This window comes from Engystomops pustulosus, chromosome 8, assembly GCF_040894005.1.
Source record: "Engystomops pustulosus chromosome 8, aEngPut4.maternal, whole genome shotgun sequence".
In the NCBI taxonomy this organism is placed as follows: domain Eukaryota; kingdom Metazoa; phylum Chordata; class Amphibia; order Anura; family Leptodactylidae; genus Engystomops; species Engystomops pustulosus.
This window is the reverse complement of record NC_092418.1, coordinates 71,799,179-71,817,929: the sequence shown is the minus strand read 5'-3', so window position 1 is coordinate 71,817,929 and position 18,751 is coordinate 71,799,179. Positions and strand designations below refer to the sequence as shown.

The window sequence follows — 18,751 nt, the reverse complement described above, 5'->3', positions numbered from 1 at the left end:
CGGCCAGAAACAGAGCCAATCACAAGCCAGGAGACTCTGCACTCCACCCAGCATGACGTGGTACCCTTACACGTAGATAGCAGTGGTTGGCTGGCCAGATCAGGTGACCCTGGGATAGACTAGCCGCTGCCCGCGCTGCTCGGATCATTCTCTGTCTGGATGCCGCTAGGGAGAGAGCTGCTGCTGGTCAGGGAAAGCGTTAGGGTGTTCTATTAGCTTACTGTTAGGCAGGAGTGATTCTAAAAGAACCCAACAGCCCTTCTTAGGGCTACAATAACGTTATAATTTTTTTTTTTTTTATTTGCAGCTAGTACCATATTGTGAGGAATTAGCAGGGGGACTTGCTACCGTTGTGTTTAGCTCTTAGTGACACACATATCCACCTCAAACACCAAAGTGGGAAAATTTATTAGGGGTTTGAGTAGAATTAGGCACAGTCTGCCAGTTTCTTTTTATTTTACGTTTATTGTTTTAATAACTCAGTGTCATCTCATCTTGCATAGTAGTGTGCTGTAATACTTGGCTAGAAAATAGCCATAGGAGAATACAAACGGCTTAATTACGCCTACAGTACCGTTATATATATTTGATTTCTGGTTGATCTGCTGGTGGCTGTAGTTGTTGCAGTGCATCTACTAGCAAATTGTGAGCAATTTGGAGTCAGACTTGCGACCACTGTGTTTTGCGCTTAGTGACACACATATCCATCGCAAAGACCGAAGTGTGAAAATTTATTAGGGGCCGGGGTTGTATTTCAATTAGGCACAGTCTGCCATTTCCTTTTTTATTTTACGTTTATTTTTTTCATAACTCAGCGTCATCTCATCTGGCATAGTAGTGTGCTGTAATACTTGGCTAGAAAATAGCCATAGGAGAATACAAACGGCTTAATTACGCCTACAGTACCGTTATATATATTTGATTTCTGGTTGATCTGCTGGTGGCTGTAGTTGTTGCAGTGCATCTACTAGCAAATTGTGAGCAATTTGGAGTCAGACTTGCGACCACTGTGTTTTGCGCTTAGTGACGCACATATCCATCGCAAAGACCGAAGTGGGAAAATTTATTAGGGCCCGGGGTTGTATTTCAATTAGGCACAGTCTGCCATTTCCTTTTTTATTTTACGTTTATTTTTTTCATAACTCAGCGTCATCTCATCTGGCATAGTAGTGTGCTGTAATACTTGGCTAGAAAATAGCCATAGGAGAATACAAACGGCTTAATTACGCCTACAGTAGCGTTATATATATTTGATTTCTGGTTGATCTGCTGGTGGCTGTAGTTGTTGCAGTGCATCTACTAGTAAATTGTGAGCAATTTGGAGTCAGACTTGCGACCACTGTGTTTTGCGCTTAGTGACGCACATATCCATCGCAAAGACCGAAGTGGGAAAATTTATTAGGGCCCGGGGTTGTATTTCAATTAGGCACAGTCTGCCATTTCCTTTTTTATTTTACGTTTATTTTTTTCATAACTCAGCGTCATCTCATCTGGCATAGTAGTGTGCTGTAATACTTGGCTAGAAAATAGCCATAGGAGAATACAAACGGCTTAATTACGCCTACAGTACCGTTATATATATTTGATTTCTGGTTGATCTGCTGGTGGCTGTAGTTGTTGCAGTGCATCTACTAGCAAATTGTGAGCAATTTGGAGTCAGACTTGCGACCACTGTGTTTTGCGCTTAGTGACGCACATATCCATCGCAAAGACCGAAGTGTGAAAATTTATTAGGGGCCGGGGTTGTATTTCAATTAGGCACAGTCTGCCATTTCCTTTTTTATTTTACGTTTATTTTTTTCATAACTCAGCGTCATCTCATCTGGCATAGTAGTGTGCTGTAATACTTGGCTAGAAAATAGCCATAGGAGAATACAAACGGCTTAATTACGCCTACAGTACCGTTATATATATTTGATTTCTGGTTGATCTGCTGGTGGCTGTAGTTGTTGCAGTGCATCTACTAGCAAATTGTGAGCAATTTGGAGTCAGACTTGCGACCACTGTGTTTTGCGCTTAGTGACGCACATATCCATCGCAAAGACCGAAGTGGGAAAATTTATTAGGGGCCGGGGTTGTATTTCAATTAGGCACAGTCTGCCATTTCCTTTTTTATTTTACGTTTATTTTTTTCATAACTCAGCGTCATCTCATCTGGCATAGTAGTGTGCTGTAATACTTGGCTAGAAAATAGCCATAGGAGAATACAAACGGCTTAATTACGCCTACAGTACCGTTATATATATTTGATTTCTGGTTGATCTGCTGGTGGCTGTAGTTGTTGCAGTGCATCTACTAGCAAATTGTGAGCAATTTGGAGTCAGACTTGCGACCACTGTGTTTTGCGCTTAGTGACGCACATATCCATCGCAAAGACCGAAGTGGGAAAATTTATTAGGGGCCGGGGTTGTATTTCAATTAGGCACAGTCTGCCATTTCCTTTTTTATTTTACGTTTATTTTTTTCATAACTCAGCGTCATCTCATCTGGCATAGTAGTGTGCTGTAATACTTGGCTAGAAAATAGCCATAGGAGAATACAAACTGCTTAATTACGCCTACAGTACCGTTATATATATTTGATTTCTGGTTGATCTGCTGGTGGCTGTAGTTGTTGCAGTGCATCTACTAGCAAATTGTGAGCAATTTGGAGTCAGACTTGCGACCACTGTGTTTTGCGCTTAGTGACGCATATATCCATCGCAAAGACCGAAGTGGGAAAATTTATTAGGGGCCGGGGTTGTATTTCAATTAGGCACAGTCTGCCATTTCCTTTTTTATTTTATGTTTATTTTTTTCATAACTCAGCGTCATCTCATCTGGCATAGCAGTGTGCTTTCATACTTGGCTATAAAATAGCCATAGCAATAGGATAGCATCGTTTGGTTTTAAAAACTAAAAAACACAAAAAAAAAAAAAAAAAAGTTAAAAAAAAAATTCAAGTTATAACTCTCATTTTCAAAATGTTTAACCCGAGGGCTAGGGGTAGAGGACGAGGGCGGGGACGTGGGCGTCCAACTACTGCAGGGGTCAGAGGCCGTGGTCCTGGGCGGGGTGAGACACCACCTGCTTATGAGGGAGCAGGGGAACGCCGCAGAGCTACACTCCCTAGGTTCATGTCTGAAGTTACTGGGACTCGTGGTAGAGCACTGTTGAGGCCAGAACAGTGCGAACAGGTGATGTCGTGGATTGCCGACAATGCTTCGAGCAATTTGTCCACCAGTTAGTCTTCCACGCAGTCCACCCATGTCACCGAAATCGGCACTCCTCCAGCTCCTGCACCTCAGCCTCCTCCCCCCCAGTCTGCCCCCTCCCAGCAAAATTTGCCATTTGAACCGGCATACTCTGAGGAACTGTTTTCTGGACCATTCCCACAGTCACAAACCACTTGTCCGGTTGCTGATGAGCAATTTTCCGATGCCCAGGTTTTCCACCAGTCGCAGTCTGTGGGTGATGATGACCTTGTTGACGTACTGGAAGAAGTGTGTAAAGAGGTGTCCGACGATGAGGAGACACGGTTGTCAGACAGTGGGGAAGTTGTTGTCAGGGCAGGAAGTCCGAGGGGGGAGCAGACTGAGGGATCGGAGGATGATGAGGTGACAGACCCAAGCTGGGTTGAGAGGCCGGGTGAACACAGTGCTTCTGAGACGGAGGAGAGTCCTCGACCAGAACAGGTTGGAAGAGGCAGTGGTGGGGCTAGACGGAGAGGCAGGGCCAGAGCTGGTGCATCACCGCCATATGTGTCAACTAGTGAAGCTCCCGTGGCGAGGGCTCCTGCGGCGAGGGCTAGATTTTCAGAAGTCTGGAGGTTCTTTAAGGAAACACCGGATGACCGACGGACTGTGGTGTGCCACATTTGCCAAACCAGGATCAGCAGGGGTTCCACCACTACTAGCTTAACTACCATCAGTATGCGCAGGCATATGAATGCTAAACACCCCACTCAGTGGCAACAAGCGCGTTCACCTCCGGCCGTGCACACCACTGCTCCTTCCCCTGTGTCAGCTGATAGTCAGCCCCCTGCCCAGGACCCTGCCACAAAAACCCCATCGTCGCCTCCACGATCCTCCACAGCATCCACCAGCGTTCAGCTCTCCATACCCCAGACGCTGGAGCGGAAACGCAAATATAGTGCAACCCACCCGCACGCCCAAGCCCTTAATGTGCACATCTCCAGATTGCTAAGCCTGGAGATGCTGCCCTATAGGCTAGTAGAGACCGAGGCCTTTCGCAGCCTCATGGCGGCGGCCGCCCCTCGGTATTCGGTCCCCAGCCGCCACTACTTTTCCCGATGTGCCGTCCCAGCCCTGCACCAGCACGTGTCAGACAACATAATCCGTGCCCTGACCAACGCCGTTTCTGACAAGGTCCACCTGACCACGGACACGTGGACGAGTGCTGCCGGGCAGGGCCACTATGTATCGCTGACGGCACATTGGGTTAACTTGGTGGAGGCTGGGACCGAGTCTGACCCTGCGGCTGGTCATATACTGCCAACGCCGAGGATTGCGGGGCCTACCTCGGTCCAGGTGTTTCAGGCCTACTATGCCTCCTCCTCCTCCCACCCCCTCCTCCACCTCCTCCTCCGAACGACCATCCGTGGGCATGGCGCCATCAGTCGGTAGCTCTAGGCACAGCAGCAGTGCCGTCGCTAAGCGACAGCAGGCGGTGCTGAAACTGCTGAGCCTAGGCGATAAAAGGCACACCGCCCAAGAACTATTACAGGGCATCACGGCGCAGACTGATCTGTGGCTGGCACCGCTGAACCTGAAGCCAGGCATGGTTGTGTGTGACAACGGCCGTAACCTGGTGGCGGCTCTGCAACTCGGCAGACTGACACATGTGCCATGCCTGGCCCATGTGTTAAATATGATAGTTCAGCGTTTCCTCAAGACATACCCCAATCTGTCTGATTTGCTCACGAAGGTGCGCCGCATCTGTGCGCATTTCAGGAAGTCCAGCACAGATGCTGCCACTCTCAGGGCAGCGCAGCGCCGCCTCCAACTGCCCGCTCACCGACTGTTGTGCGACGTGCCCACTAGGTGGAATTCAACACTGACCATGTTATCCAGAGTTTACCAGCAGCGCCGAGCGATTGTAGACTGCCAGATGTCAACTTCCACCAGAACTGGTAGTCAGGTCAGTCAGCTTCCTCAAGTCTACAATGAGGAGTGGACGTGGATGTCTGATATCTGTCAGGTGCTGAGTAACTTTGAGGAGTCAACACAGATGGTCAGTGGCGATGCCGCCATCATCAGCCTCACCATCCCGCTGCTTGGCCTGTTGAAAAACTCTCTGGTCAGCATGAAGTCGGAAGCTTTGCGCTCCTCACAAGAGACGGGGGAAGAAGATTCCCTTGTTGATAGCCAAAGCACCCTTAGGTCTGTTTCTCAGCGCATATCGGAGGAGGTGGAGGTGGATGAGGATGAGGAGGAAGAGGAGGAGAATGTTGGCGAGACACAAGAGGGGACCATTGTTGAGTCCTTCACTGTTGAGTGTGTATGGGCAGAAGAAGAGGAATTGGAGGAGTTGGAGGAGGAGGAAATGGACAGTCAGGCCAGTGAGGGGAGCGAATTCTTACGCGTTGGTACTCTGGCGCATATGGCAGATTTCATGCTAGGCTGCCTATCCCGTGACCCTCGCGTTCAAAGAATTTATTCCAGCACCGATTACTGGGTGTTCACTCTCCTGGACCCACGGTACAAGCAAAATCTTTCCACTCTCATCCCTGCAGAGGAAAGGAGTGTGAGAATGCATGAATACCAGCAGGCCCTGGTGCACAAGCTGAAACAGTATTTCCCTTCTGACAGCGCTAGCGGCAGAGTGCGTAGTTCTGCGGGACAAGTAGCGAGGGAGAGTAGGCGAGCAGGCAGCTTGTCCAGCACTGGCAAGGGTACGCTTTACAAGGCTTTTGCCAGCTTTATGTCACCCCAGCAAGACACTGTCACCTGTCCCCAGTCTCGGCAGAGTAGGGCTGATCTTTACAGAAAGATGGTGAGGGAGTACGTAGCTGACCATACCATCGTCCTAAATGATCACACAGCTCCCTACAACTACTGGGTTTCAAAGCTGGACATGTGGCACGAACTGGCGCTGTACGCCTTGGAGGTTCTTGCCTGCCCTGCCGCTAGCGTCTTGTCCGAACGGGTTTTCAGTGCAGCTGGTGGCATCATCACCGATAAGCGTACACGCCTGTCGACTGACAGCGCTGACAGGCTGACGCTTATCAAGATGAATAAAGCATGGATTTCTCCTAATTTCCAATCTCCAGCAGGTGAAGGAAGCTCAACCTGAATAATTTATCCACTCCTCCTCCTCCTCCTCATTTTCCTCCTTCTCCTGCTCTTTGTACAGTAAAGCAGAGGAAACTGGCTATTTTTTGACAGGGCCCACTGGCTCTACCTATAGTACTTTATGCATTTAATTTTTCTGGAGGGCCACCGACCCGGTCCTCTGTTTTAAACAATTTTTGGGAGTGCCACATACAGGCACTCAATCTATTCAATTTTTCTGGAGCTCCACCTACCTGCTCCTCTGGTTTGAAAAATTTTTTGGACTGCCACATACAGGCACTCAATCTATTCCATTTTTCTGGAGGGCCACCTACCTGCTCCTCTGGTTTGAAAACTTTTTTGGACTGCCACATACAGGCACTCAATCTATTCCATTTTTCTGGAGGGCCACCTACCTGCTCCTCTGGTTTAAAAACTTTTTTGGACTGCCACATACAGGCACTCAATCTATTCCATTTTTCTGGAGGGCCACCTACCTGCTCCTCTGGTTTGAAAACTTTTTTGGACTGCCACATACAGGCACTCAATCTATTCCATTTTTCTGGAGGGCCACCTACCTGCTCCTCTGGTTTAAAAACTTTTTTGGACTGCCACATACAGGCACTCAATCTATTCCATTTTTCTGGAGGGCCACCTACCTGCTCCTCTGGTTTAAAAACTTTTTTGGACTGCCACATACAGGCACTCAATCTATTCCATTTTTCTGGAGGGCCACCTACCTGCTCCTCTGGTTTAAAAACTTTTTTGGACTGCCACATACAGGCACTCAATCTATTCCATTTTTCTGGAGGGCCACCTACCTGCTCCTCTGGTTTAAAAACTTTTTTGGACTGCCACATACAGGCACTATCCAAATTGAATTGTCTCCATAGCAGCCTCCACACGTTGTCTCCATTGCTACCTCCAAAAGTCGTCCATATAGCTGCCTCCATACATCGTCCCTTTATCAAACGAGGTTTGTCAGGCCGAAATTTGGGTTGTTTTCATGGATTCCACATCAAAGTTGTTAACTTTGTCGCCACCCTGCTGTGTTATCCACAAAATACACTGGCAAACTTTTACCATTTACGGATATTATTTCAGCGCTTCTTGCGCATCTGTTTACATTCCCCTCACCCGCCATATCCCAAACTTATAAGAACGCTACTACACTTGATCTTATACAAAAGGTTCTTAGAAGTGCTGTTTGGGGAGTAGCCTAGAGACACGGGCTTGGATTGGCGAAAGCTCGCCTGGCAGCGGAGCGGCAGCTCCATGCCAAGAACCAACTAACATAGTTTTAACTGCAGCACCTTTAATCTACTACTAGTTCACTGCCTCCATACATGCCCGCCTTATCAAACGTGCTGTGTCAGGCAGAATTTTGGGTAGTTTTCATGGCTTCCACAACAAACTTGTTAACTTTGTCGCCACCCTGCTGTGTAATCCACAAAATATACTGCCAAACTTTTACCATTTACGGATATTATTTCAGCGCTTCTTGCGCATCTGTTTACATCCCCCTCACCCGCCATATCCCAAACTTATAAGAACGCTACTACACTTAACTTGGTGCAGGCTGGGACCGAGTCTGACCCTGGGGCTGGTCATATGCTGCCGACGCAGAGGATTGCGGGGCCTACCTCGGTCCAGGTCTCAAAGGCCTACTACACCTCCAAATCCTCCCACCCCTCCTCCACCTCCTCCTCCTCCGAATTACCATCCGTGGGCATGGCGCCATCAGTCGGTAGCTCTAGGCACAGCAGCAGTGCCGTCGCTAAGCGACAGCAGGCGGTGCTCAAACTGCTGAGCCTAGGTGATAAAAGGCACACCGCCCAAGAGCTATTGCAGGGCATTCCACATCAAACTTGTTAACTTTGTCGCCACCCTGCTGTGTAAGCCACAAAATATACCGGAAAACTTTCTTCATTTACGGATATTATTTCAGCGCTTCTTGCGCAGATGTTTACATTCCCCTCACCCGCCATATCCCAAACTTATACGAACGCTACTACACTTGATCTTATCCGAAAGGTTCTTAGAAGTGCTGTTTGGGGAGTAGCCTAGAGACAGGGGCTTGGATTGGCGAAAGCTCGCCTGGCAGCGGAGCGCCAGCTCCATGCCAAGAAACAACTAACATTGTTTTAACTGCAGCACCTTTAATCTACTACTAGTTCACTGCCTCCATACATCGTCCCCTTATCAAACGAGCTGTGTCAGGCAGAATTTTGGATTGTTTTCATGGCTTCCATGTTAACTTTGTCGCCACCCTGCTGTGTAATCCACAAAATATACTGGCAAACTTTTATCATGTACCGATATTATTTGAGCGCTTCTTGCTCACCTCCTTTGGTTCCTCTCTGCTACCCATTGGTTTGAAGCATGAGTCCATTTAGGGTATGTCGCCATGCCACTCTCTAGCCTTCCGCTGCTGCCGCTGCCTCTGCATGCCGTCCCCTATAGTGTCAGGGTCAATTATTGGATGTTTTAAATGCTATCTAGCTTCATTCTGTCACTCTGTCATGGCCATGCTGTTGCCCATAATTTTGGCATAATGGTGCATTTAAGCAGCCTCAGAGGCATCCATGTGCAACATCCCCCACCGGGGCCTAGCCCTTGAGGTGAGGCCTGGAGACAGCCGGGGCCCGCGATACCGGAGTGGCTGGCGGTTGCGGCCTAAGCACGCTATTGTCACGGTGCTTGGTATGGGGGAACCGGAGGGCTGTCCTACAGCCTGGCAGGTCTCCAGCAGGGTGGTGTTGGCAAGAAATGATGAGGGAGCGGCTGCTATAGCGGATCTCCCTGGGGCAACCCCTTAATGTCCCGAGTGTGAGTCTCTGGGTGATGGACAGGGTGCCGGTGATGAAGGCAGCCGTATTAGCAGGGACCAGACGGAGACAGAAGTTGAAGAAAACAACTTACAGTTCTTTATTTGAACCGCAGGAACCGCAGCAAACGTGCCTTTAACAGGTAGGTAGGGTGCTGAGATGTGAGTTGGAGGGAGCCTCAGGAGATAGTTCACCAGCCTGGAAGTAGAGGGCAGGCTGGGAGGCAGCTGTGTCCTGGTAGGAAGCTTCAGCTTGTCCTGTAGGGCTTCAGGTATCACCTTCAAAGGTAAGATGATACCCCTTTTCCTCACTACACTAACTCTAATCTATTACTCCACTCTTCAGAGGCAGGGGCTAGGCTCTTCCTGCTCTGGTATGGGCTAGACTGAGATTACTCACTCACTCACTGATCTCCTACGCTTGAATCTCTCTGAAAAGATCTCTGGAAAGGACCTCTGAGACTTCTCTCCAGAATGTTCCTGGCCAGGGGGTTTTATTACCTTCCTTTGGTCAGGTGGTGGCTGCTCCTCCAATCACATCTCAGCTTACAGAGCACAGGATGTAACACATATCATTGGCTGACAGCATCTTGCATTATACAAAATACTTAACCTCTGCCTTGCCAGGCAGGATTCACCACTGCAATACCGCTATGTCCTATAAGGACCATGTAATGTAATGGGATTACATGCAGGTGGGACGTATTCGCAAACCCTACCTCGCCATTGCATCGGCGAGGGTGTTGCACATGCATGCTGCCCCTGCTGTTTCCTGTCCATTTCCGTGGTGTTTCCATCCTTTTCTGAGGTTCCCAGGTGTTTGGCCAAGCTTCCCTGTGCAGAGCCTTGGTCCCCTTGAAAAATGCTCGAGTCTCCCATTGACTTCAATGGGGCTCGTTACTCGAAACGAGCACTCGAGCATCGGGAAAAGTTCGTCTCGAATAACGAGTACCCGAGCATTTTAGTGCTCGCTCATCTCTAGAGTTGATACATCCTTTCGTAGCTAAAGCTTTCTACAGTCTGTCTGTGGGAATATTTTTACCAACTGTCCAAGGAGCGTTTGAGAGGTCATGGGATGTCTTTGGACAAAAGAGCCTAACTCACAGACTCTGTTCTAAAATATCCCTATAGTGTTTGAGGTCTCAAAACTCACTCAGCCATAGTTTATGGAGCTTGTTTTGCACACTGGATTACAGAAATGCTGACAAATTTTGGAAAATCGCTCTTACAAAACTGGATGTATGCAATTGCCTGTACTGAAACACCATGGCGTTAATACTAAACTTGGGAGAAAACTAACTGCATGACTATATTGAGCCATCATTTGCCAACCCTAGACCTGTCCTTCAGACAATGCAATTTACATTCATCTGCTCAGAGATCTGCATACTTTTATACATACTTTATGCTTCTCTGCACCAGGCATATGAGTTGCTATAGTTTGTAGTTTCTGATATATACAGTATAGTATATCATAGCTCTAGCGGACTTGGATATAGACGTATAAAGACTTAAACATCTGCTGAGATGTAAACTAGCTACATATATCAATACAGTGGTGTCTGCAGTTAATATATATCATATATCAAATTATCATATCATATAGCCTGATGCCTATAAAATTGCAGCTTGTCCTATTCAATTTCCATAGGAAAAATGTGTATGAAACTTCGGGCTCCTTATCTACAGTGTATGTTGTAGAGGGTATAGCAGTTTATAAATAAAATGTTGCTTGAATTATGTTATTAGATTATGCACAAGAACCAAAAGAAAATGAAGACCTTTGTTGGGGAAAGAATCACATGGTACTCACCTTCCACACTCAGAGAACTTCTAGATTTAAAGGGCAAGTTTCCAGAAGCGCCTCTTGTAGTTGGTAACACCAATATTGGTAAGCAAAAAAATATCTCTCCTGCCAATAATTAATTACATAGTACAGTTAAACAGAGAACACATTAAGTGACAGGGCGGCATCAGTGGATGTCATAGAAGATTGAAATGGAGTAATATCTCAGGAAGAAGTGTAAATGATTACATGGTGTCATTTAAATGGAAACAGGGACTTGCCACAAAAGGCTGCTCCATTAAAAAATGGGCAGATGCAATGCAAAGAGTAGAAACCTCCATGATCTTAACCCCTTAACACTGAGGCCCTTTTTCTTGTTTGTGCTTCCATGTGTCACTCCCCACCTTAAAAAATCTATAACTTTTTTATTTTTCCATGTACAGAAGAGCTGGGGGGGGGGCTTATTTTCTGTGTAACAAATTGCACTTCATAGTGAACTGGGAAGCAGAAATAAATTCCAAATGCAGATCAATTGGTGAAAAAACACATTTGCACCATTTTCTTGTGGGGTTTTTATAGTTTTCACTGTGCACCCCAAATGACATTTCTCCTTCATTCCTTGGGTTGGTACAACCATGGGGATACTAAATTTATGTAAGCATTTTTGTTCAATGTGTTTTATTAAATTATATAATATGCAAAGGTACTGGGCAAAGGACTTACATTTTCATTGTGCATAAGCTAACATCCCAGCAATCTCTTGTATAGAAGTAGAAAGAATTGGACGGCACTCACCCAAATCCTGTGGCATAGAAAGTTCGTCTTTATTGAAACGATCAGGACATCACAAACAGGTTACAGCGGGGAGGGAGTGATGCATGGTGCTCAGAAAGAGGCTACGGCCGTTTCGCGCTGTCTGCGCTTCTTCCGGCCTCCATGTGGGGATTAAAACAATGCAGGCTTTTAAGCTCTCAGGGTGGGATAACACCCGCCCCAAACGTGGTCATACACATGGTGATAGGTTCCAAACTAACAACCCCTTAGTTGAACGGCACCAATCATATACAGCCTAAACCTTGTTAGAAGGCTAAAACTCACCTGGGGTCCATGTGCGCCACACCTTTTCTCCCCTTGCCAGGTGTACCCGTGGTTTGCGGTGCATTTCCGGACACGGCCGGTAGCTCCGCCCCCAACAGGATGTCCCACGTGGTAAGCGTCACCTGACCCTAACCCCGCCCACCGCACTCGCGGGTCACATGACGCGTCGCCGTGGTCACGGTTGACAGCGTTCCAGTGACACCGGGTAAGTGACTAAGTGATGGGGAGGGGAAAGGAGACATGGGAGAGAGAGGATGTGCATGCGCTTTAGCCCCAATAGGTGATACGAAGCCTTATCACATTATAGCGTAATATGTTGGAATCATTTCATCCTATTATGTGTGGCCACTTACATGAGCTAGTACAACCTGTGAATTAAAAACAATACGGTGGGTAAAACTTCCACCTAATCACCCATTATGCACAATGCAGCAAGGATACAAGGCTCGGTCAGTACGACCCAAAACATAATAATTTTGTTTACAGAAAAATGCCCCAGTCAATTTTATCGTTCAAACCCACTGGTCCCATGGCATTTGAACGTATAATCCACCTGTTCTCTGTTTGTAATAACAGGCGTTCTCTGTCCCCCCCCCTCTTTAAGTTCTTTATGACCTCAATCCCCGCAAATTTCAAGGTTTTAATATCTCCTCCATGACATTCATGTATATGTTGTATGAGACGGGGGGCCCCCACACCTGTTTCGACTGATCTCAGATGTTCTCTTATCCTCTGATAGAGGGGTCTAATAGTTTTGCCTATATAGTACCTTTTACAGTCGCATATCAGGACATACACGACAAAACTCGTTTTGCAGTTTATGAAGCTATTCACTTCCACCCTTTGTCCTCCAAACTCTACTACCTTTGTGGCCAAATTGTATGGGCAACATCTACATCCGCCACATCTAAAATTCCCTCTTATGGAGTCTTTTTCTAACCAATTTTTCGGAGTCGAAGTGTAGGAGCTTTTTACTAATTTGGATTTAATAGTTCTGCCTCTTCTGAAGCTAACCAAGGGGCCTCCTTTTGCTATCGAGGTTAGTTCTGCATCGTTCTCGATTATGTGCCAGTTGTCCTTTAAGGCCTTTTTAATTAGTTCTGCCATTGGTGAAAAGTCAAAAGTGAAGGAAAACCTTTCTTGTCCCTCTCTTTTTTGTTTCCTTTTTTTCAATAGATCCACCTGTTCTTTTTTTCCTGCTTTTTCATAGGCTCTATCCACTAATTTGTCGGGGTATCCCCTTCTCTTTAACCTCTGTTTTAGTTCTTTTGCCTGTTCTTCGAAACCCTCCCTTGTGTTATTAATCCGCCTCAATCTGAGGAACTGTCCGTAAGGGACCGCTCTTTTGACATGACTTGGGTGGTAACTATTAAAATGCAATAGGGAATTAGTTGCTGTTTTTTTCCTATGTACAGATGTACAGATTTCATTATTTTTTATTTCCACTAGTACGTCTAAAAATTCAAGGGTATTTTTGCTGATCGTGTGGGTAAACCTCATGTTCATGTCATTGCGATTATTCAAGGATCTGACCATGTCTTCAAACAATTCTCTGGTCCCAGACCAGAGGATAAACACATCGTCCACATATCTCCTATACATTTTGATGTACGAAATATAAGGGTTATCTGTGCTGTAAATATATTTGCTTTCAAACACAGCGAGGAAAATGTTGGCGTACGTGCAGGACACGGGAGTGCCCATGGCAGTCCCGTAATCCTGCACGTACCATTGCCCATCAAACATAAACGCATTGTGGCTTAATACGAAGTGTAGGGCTTCGCACACAAACTTTGTATAGTCCTCCCCTTTTTGGCCGTTTTCTACAACCTCTCTTACTGCCTGTATCCCCTTCCCATGCGGGATGCGGGTATATAAGCTCTCTACGTCAATAGATGCTAATAACCAATTTTCATTCCAGGTCTGTTGGTTTAATGCATTAAGGAACTCATTCGTGTCTTTTAAGTACGAGGGGATGTCTTTCAGGACCGGCCTTAACAACCAGTCGATATATTGTGAAAGTGGCTCCGTTAACGAGCCTATACCCGCCACTATTGGGCGCCCCGGCGGGTTCTCTAAACTTTTATGCACTTTTGGTAGAAAATACCACTCTGGTTTTTTGGGAAAGGGGGGTAGTAGTTTCTCTGCCATTTGTTTGGATAGTGTGCCTTTTTCTACATGTGACCTCAAAAATGTTCTTAATTGTGTTGTATATTTTTGTGTGGGGTCCCCGGGTAATTTTTTGTATGTTACCTCATCCCCTAATAATCTCATGGCTTCTGTTTTGTAACTTGCACTTTCCATTACTACTATATATAATGGAAAGTGCAAGTTACAAAACAGAAGCCATGAGATTATTAGGGGATGAGGTAACATACAAAAAATTACCCGGGGACCCCACACAAAAATATACAACACAATTAAGAACATTTTTGAGGTCACATGTAGAAAAAGGCACACTATCCAAACAAATGGCAGAGAAACTACTACCCCCCTTTCCCAAAAAACCAGAGTGGTATTTTCTACCAAAAGTGCATAAAAGTTTAGAGAACCCGCCGGGGCGCCCAATAGTGGCGGGTATAGGCTCGTTAACGGAGCCACTTTCACAATATATCGACTGGTTGTTAAGGCCGGTCCTGAAAGACATCCCCTCGTACTTAAAAGACACGAATGAGTTCCTTAATGCATTAAACCAACAGACCTGGAATGAAAATTGGTTATTAGCATCTATTGACGTAGAGAGCTTATATACCCGCATCCCGCATGGGAAGGGGATACAGGCAGTAAGAGAGGTTGTAGAAAACGGCCAAAAAGGGGAGGACTATACAAAGTTTGTGTGCGAAGCCCTACACTTCGTATTAAGCCACAATGCGTTTATGTTTGATGGGCAATGGTACGTGCAGGATTACGGGACTGCCATGGGCACTCCCGTGTCCTGCACGTACGCCAACATTTTCCTCGCTGTGTTTGAAAGCAAATATATTTACAGCACAGATAACCCTTATATTTCGTACATCAAAATGTATAGGAGATATGTGGACGATGTGTTTATCCTCTGGTCTGGGACCAGAGAATTGTTTGAAGACATGGTCAGATCCTTGAATAATCGCAATGACATGAACATGAGGTTTACCCACACGATCAGCAAAAATACCCTTGAATTTTTAGACGTACTAGTGGAAATAAAAAATAATGAAATCTGTACATCTGTACATAGGAAAAAAACAGCAACTAATTCCTTATTGCATTTTAATAGTTACCACCCAAGTCATGTCAAAAGAGCGGTCCCTTACGGACAGTTCCTCAGATTGAGGCGGATTAATAACACAAGGGAGGGTTTCGAAGAACAGGCAAAAGAACTAAAACAGAGGTTAAAGAGAAGGGGATACCCCGACAAATTAGTGGATAGAGCCTATGAAAAAGCAGGAAAAAAAGAACAGGTGGATCTATTGAAAAAAAGGAAACAAAAAAGAGAGGGACAAGAAAGGTTTTCCTTCACTTTTGACTTTTCACCAATGGCAGAACTAATTAAAAAGGCCTTAAAGGACAACTGGCACATAATCGAGAACGATGCAGAACTAACCTCGATAGCAAAAGGAGGCCCCTTGGTTAGCTTCAGAAGAGGCAGAACTATTAAATCCAAATTAGTAAAAAGCTCCTACACTTCGACTCCGAAAAATTGGTTAGAAAAAGACTCCATAAGAGGGAATTTTAGATGTGGCGGATGTAGATGTTGCCCATACAATTTGGCCACAAAGGTAGTAGAGTTTGGAGGACAAAGGGTGGAAGTGAATAGCTTCATAAACTGCAAAACGAGTTTTGTCGTGTATGTCCTGATATGCGACTGTAAAAGGTACTATATAGGCAAAACTATTAGACCCCTCTATCAGAGGATAAGAGAACATCTGAGATCAGTCGAAACAGGTGTGGGGGCCCCCCGTCTCATACAACATATACATGAATGTCATGGAGGAGATATTAAAACCTTGAAATTTGCGGGGATTGAGGTCATAAAGAACTTAAAGAGGGGGGGGGACAGAGAACGCCTGTTATTACAAACAGAGAACAGGTGGATTATACGTTCAAATGCCATGGGACCAGTGGGTTTGAACGATAAAATTGACTGGGGCATTTTTCTGTAAACAAAATTATTATGTTTTGGGTCGTACTGACCGAGCCTTGTATCCTTGCTGCATTGTGCATAATGGGTGATTAGGTGGAAGTTTTACCCACCGTATTGTTTTTAATTCACAGGTTGTACTAGCTCATGTAAGTGGCCACACATAATAGGATGAAATGATTCCAACATATTACGCTATAATGTGATAAGGCTTCGTATCACCTATTGGGGCTAAAGCGCATGCACATCCTCTCTCTCCCATGTCTCCTTTCCCCTCCCCATCACTTAGTCACTTACCCGGTGTCACTGGAACGCTGTCAACCGTGACCACGGCGACGCGTCATGTGACCCGCGAGTGCGGTGGGCGGGGTTAGGGTCAGGTGACGCTTACCACGTGGGACATCCTGTTGGGGGCGGAGCTACCGGCCGTGTCCGGAAATGCACCGCAAACCACGGGTACACCTGGCAAGGGGAGAAAAGGTGTGGCGCACATGGACCCCAGGTGAGTTTTAGCCTTCTAACAAGGTTTAGGCTGTATATGATTGGTGCCGTTCAACTAAGGGGTTGTTAGTTTGGAACCTATCACCATGTGTATGACCACGTTTGGGGCGGGTGTTATCCCACCCTGAGAGCTTAAAAGCCTGCATTGTTTTAATCCCCACATGGAGGCCGGAAGAAGCGCAGACAGCGCGAAACGGCCGTAGCCTCTTTCTGAGCACCATGCATCACTCCCTCCCCGCTGTAACCTGTTTGTGATGTCCTGATCGTTTCAATAAAGACGAACTTTCTATGCCACAGGATTTGGGTGAGTGCCGTCCAATTCTTTCTACTTCTATACAATAGTTTGGTCTACCACTTTTTTCTGGAATATTGGCACCACAGTTATCCTGAATATTGAGCACCTACCCGGTGGTTCCGTGCCTGGGTCGCAAAGTGGACTGTGTACACTAAGTGGTGGATGGAGGTGCCGCAACCGGCTGTTTTTCTTGCCTGAAAAAGTGAATCCCAGCAATCTCATTACAATTTTATATAGGTTGTATTGTGTTTTTTAATACATTTTAAAAAAACTAAAACCTTCTGTATTTTCTAAACTAAAACCTTCTGTATATGCCATATTCTGGCAATAACTTTTTCATTTTTTGGTGTATGGCACTGTGTGACATGTATTTTTTTTGCTAGATAAGATGACATTTTCTTTCCTCCCATTTTGAGGACTGTACAACCTTTTGATCACATTTTATAATTTTTACAATTTTTCAATTTTTATATGTTGCAAAATGGTGAAAAGTGCCATTTGTGGCACTATTTTCCATTATGGGGTTAAACGATGGGAATAACTATTATTATATTTTGATTGGACATTTTGGGACATGGTGATACATAACATGTTTATGATTATTTATTTTTATAGCAGTTTTAGGGAAAGGTTTTTTTAAAATATTTTTCAGAACCCCTAGGGGTACTTTAACCCTAGGTTATCTGATTGATCCTACAATATACTGCCATACTTCAGTATGGCAGTAAAGGGGGATTTTACTGATCATTTTTTGCAATGTGCCACTGGCACATTCTAACAAATGATCAGAAAACATACAGCCTTGCAAAGACCCAAGCTCCTCGATGACATCATAGGGATAGACAATATAAGCCAAGATGGTGGCGCCCACTAGCTAACGGCTTTATACAACGCAGCTGCGATCAAAGGGTTTACACTTGCGATCGGTGATAGCCGGCGAGTGATGTTAAAACTTCACTTTTATTAATCAGTGCTAAAATGACACATATTCTTCAAAATATGAGAAAGTTTTCAAAGGTGATTAAAATGTATGTAGCCAGAGTGAGATGTATATTATTTTCGAGATGTCCAGTGTTATCACTGGAGAGTATTTTAGCATATAAACGTGCTCTGCAGTGAGTGTTATTAATGCCAGTAGTCGGTCAGTAGATGTCAGTGTTGATCCAGTATTTTTAGAGCCCGATTGTAATTATATTTATTAAACAAATTTTCCGACTTTTGTTGCTATTTTGAAAAGGCTTTTGTCTCAACACTGAACCCTAGCTGGCAATCCCATACACTGTTCAATTTCAATCAGATACTCAGCTGATGTATACATTGGTATGTGCTCAACATTTATAGCCTCTGCTGCATATCACTGTATTAGCTAACGCGGGATAATGCATCTATACACATTGGGGCTTATTTACTAAGGGTCGCGGATCGCACTTTCGCCGGACTTTGCACTGTTTTCTGAATATGCCTGGCTTTGACAGGTATTTAACAGGTGTCTGCACTGGGATTGTGTCGCATGCGATCGGTTTGTGTCACACCCCTGGCTTCCATTCGACACAAATTAAAGGGCGTGCTGTCGGACAATCCGACTGATTCGGACTAAGCGCAAGATTTAACTTTCGAATTGTGTCGCAAGACCAAGCACTTACGTACACCAGGAAGAAGGTGAACTCTGTTGGACCTGAGCGCGGAAGCGACACATTCAGGATATAGGGCGCACAATCTTAGTGAATCGCGGCAGAGTGCAATATTGTCGGACAAGGCACTTCCGTTGAACTCCACAGACCGGGTAAGTGATTGTGCCCATTTTTCACTATGACCGTACAACAGCGCTTTGATAGGGTCAGAGACCCTGCTTT

The 18,751-nt window shown here is 45.6% G+C and overlaps 1 protein-coding gene across 4 annotated transcripts in view; it reads left to right on the top strand.

Moving 5' to 3' along the window:
* Positions 1–18,751, top strand: part of LOC140075372 (aldehyde oxidase 1-like) — a 152,418-nt gene that overhangs the window by 57,381 nt on the left and 76,286 nt on the right. For all 4 annotated transcript variants that reach the window (XM_072121172.1, XM_072121170.1, XM_072121174.1 and 1 more), the window contains one exon: positions 10,848–10,989. In XM_072121172.1, coding sequence (XP_071977273.1) covers positions 10,848–10,989 — 142 coding nt within the window. The remainder of the gene's footprint in view (positions 1–10,847; positions 10,990–18,751) is intronic.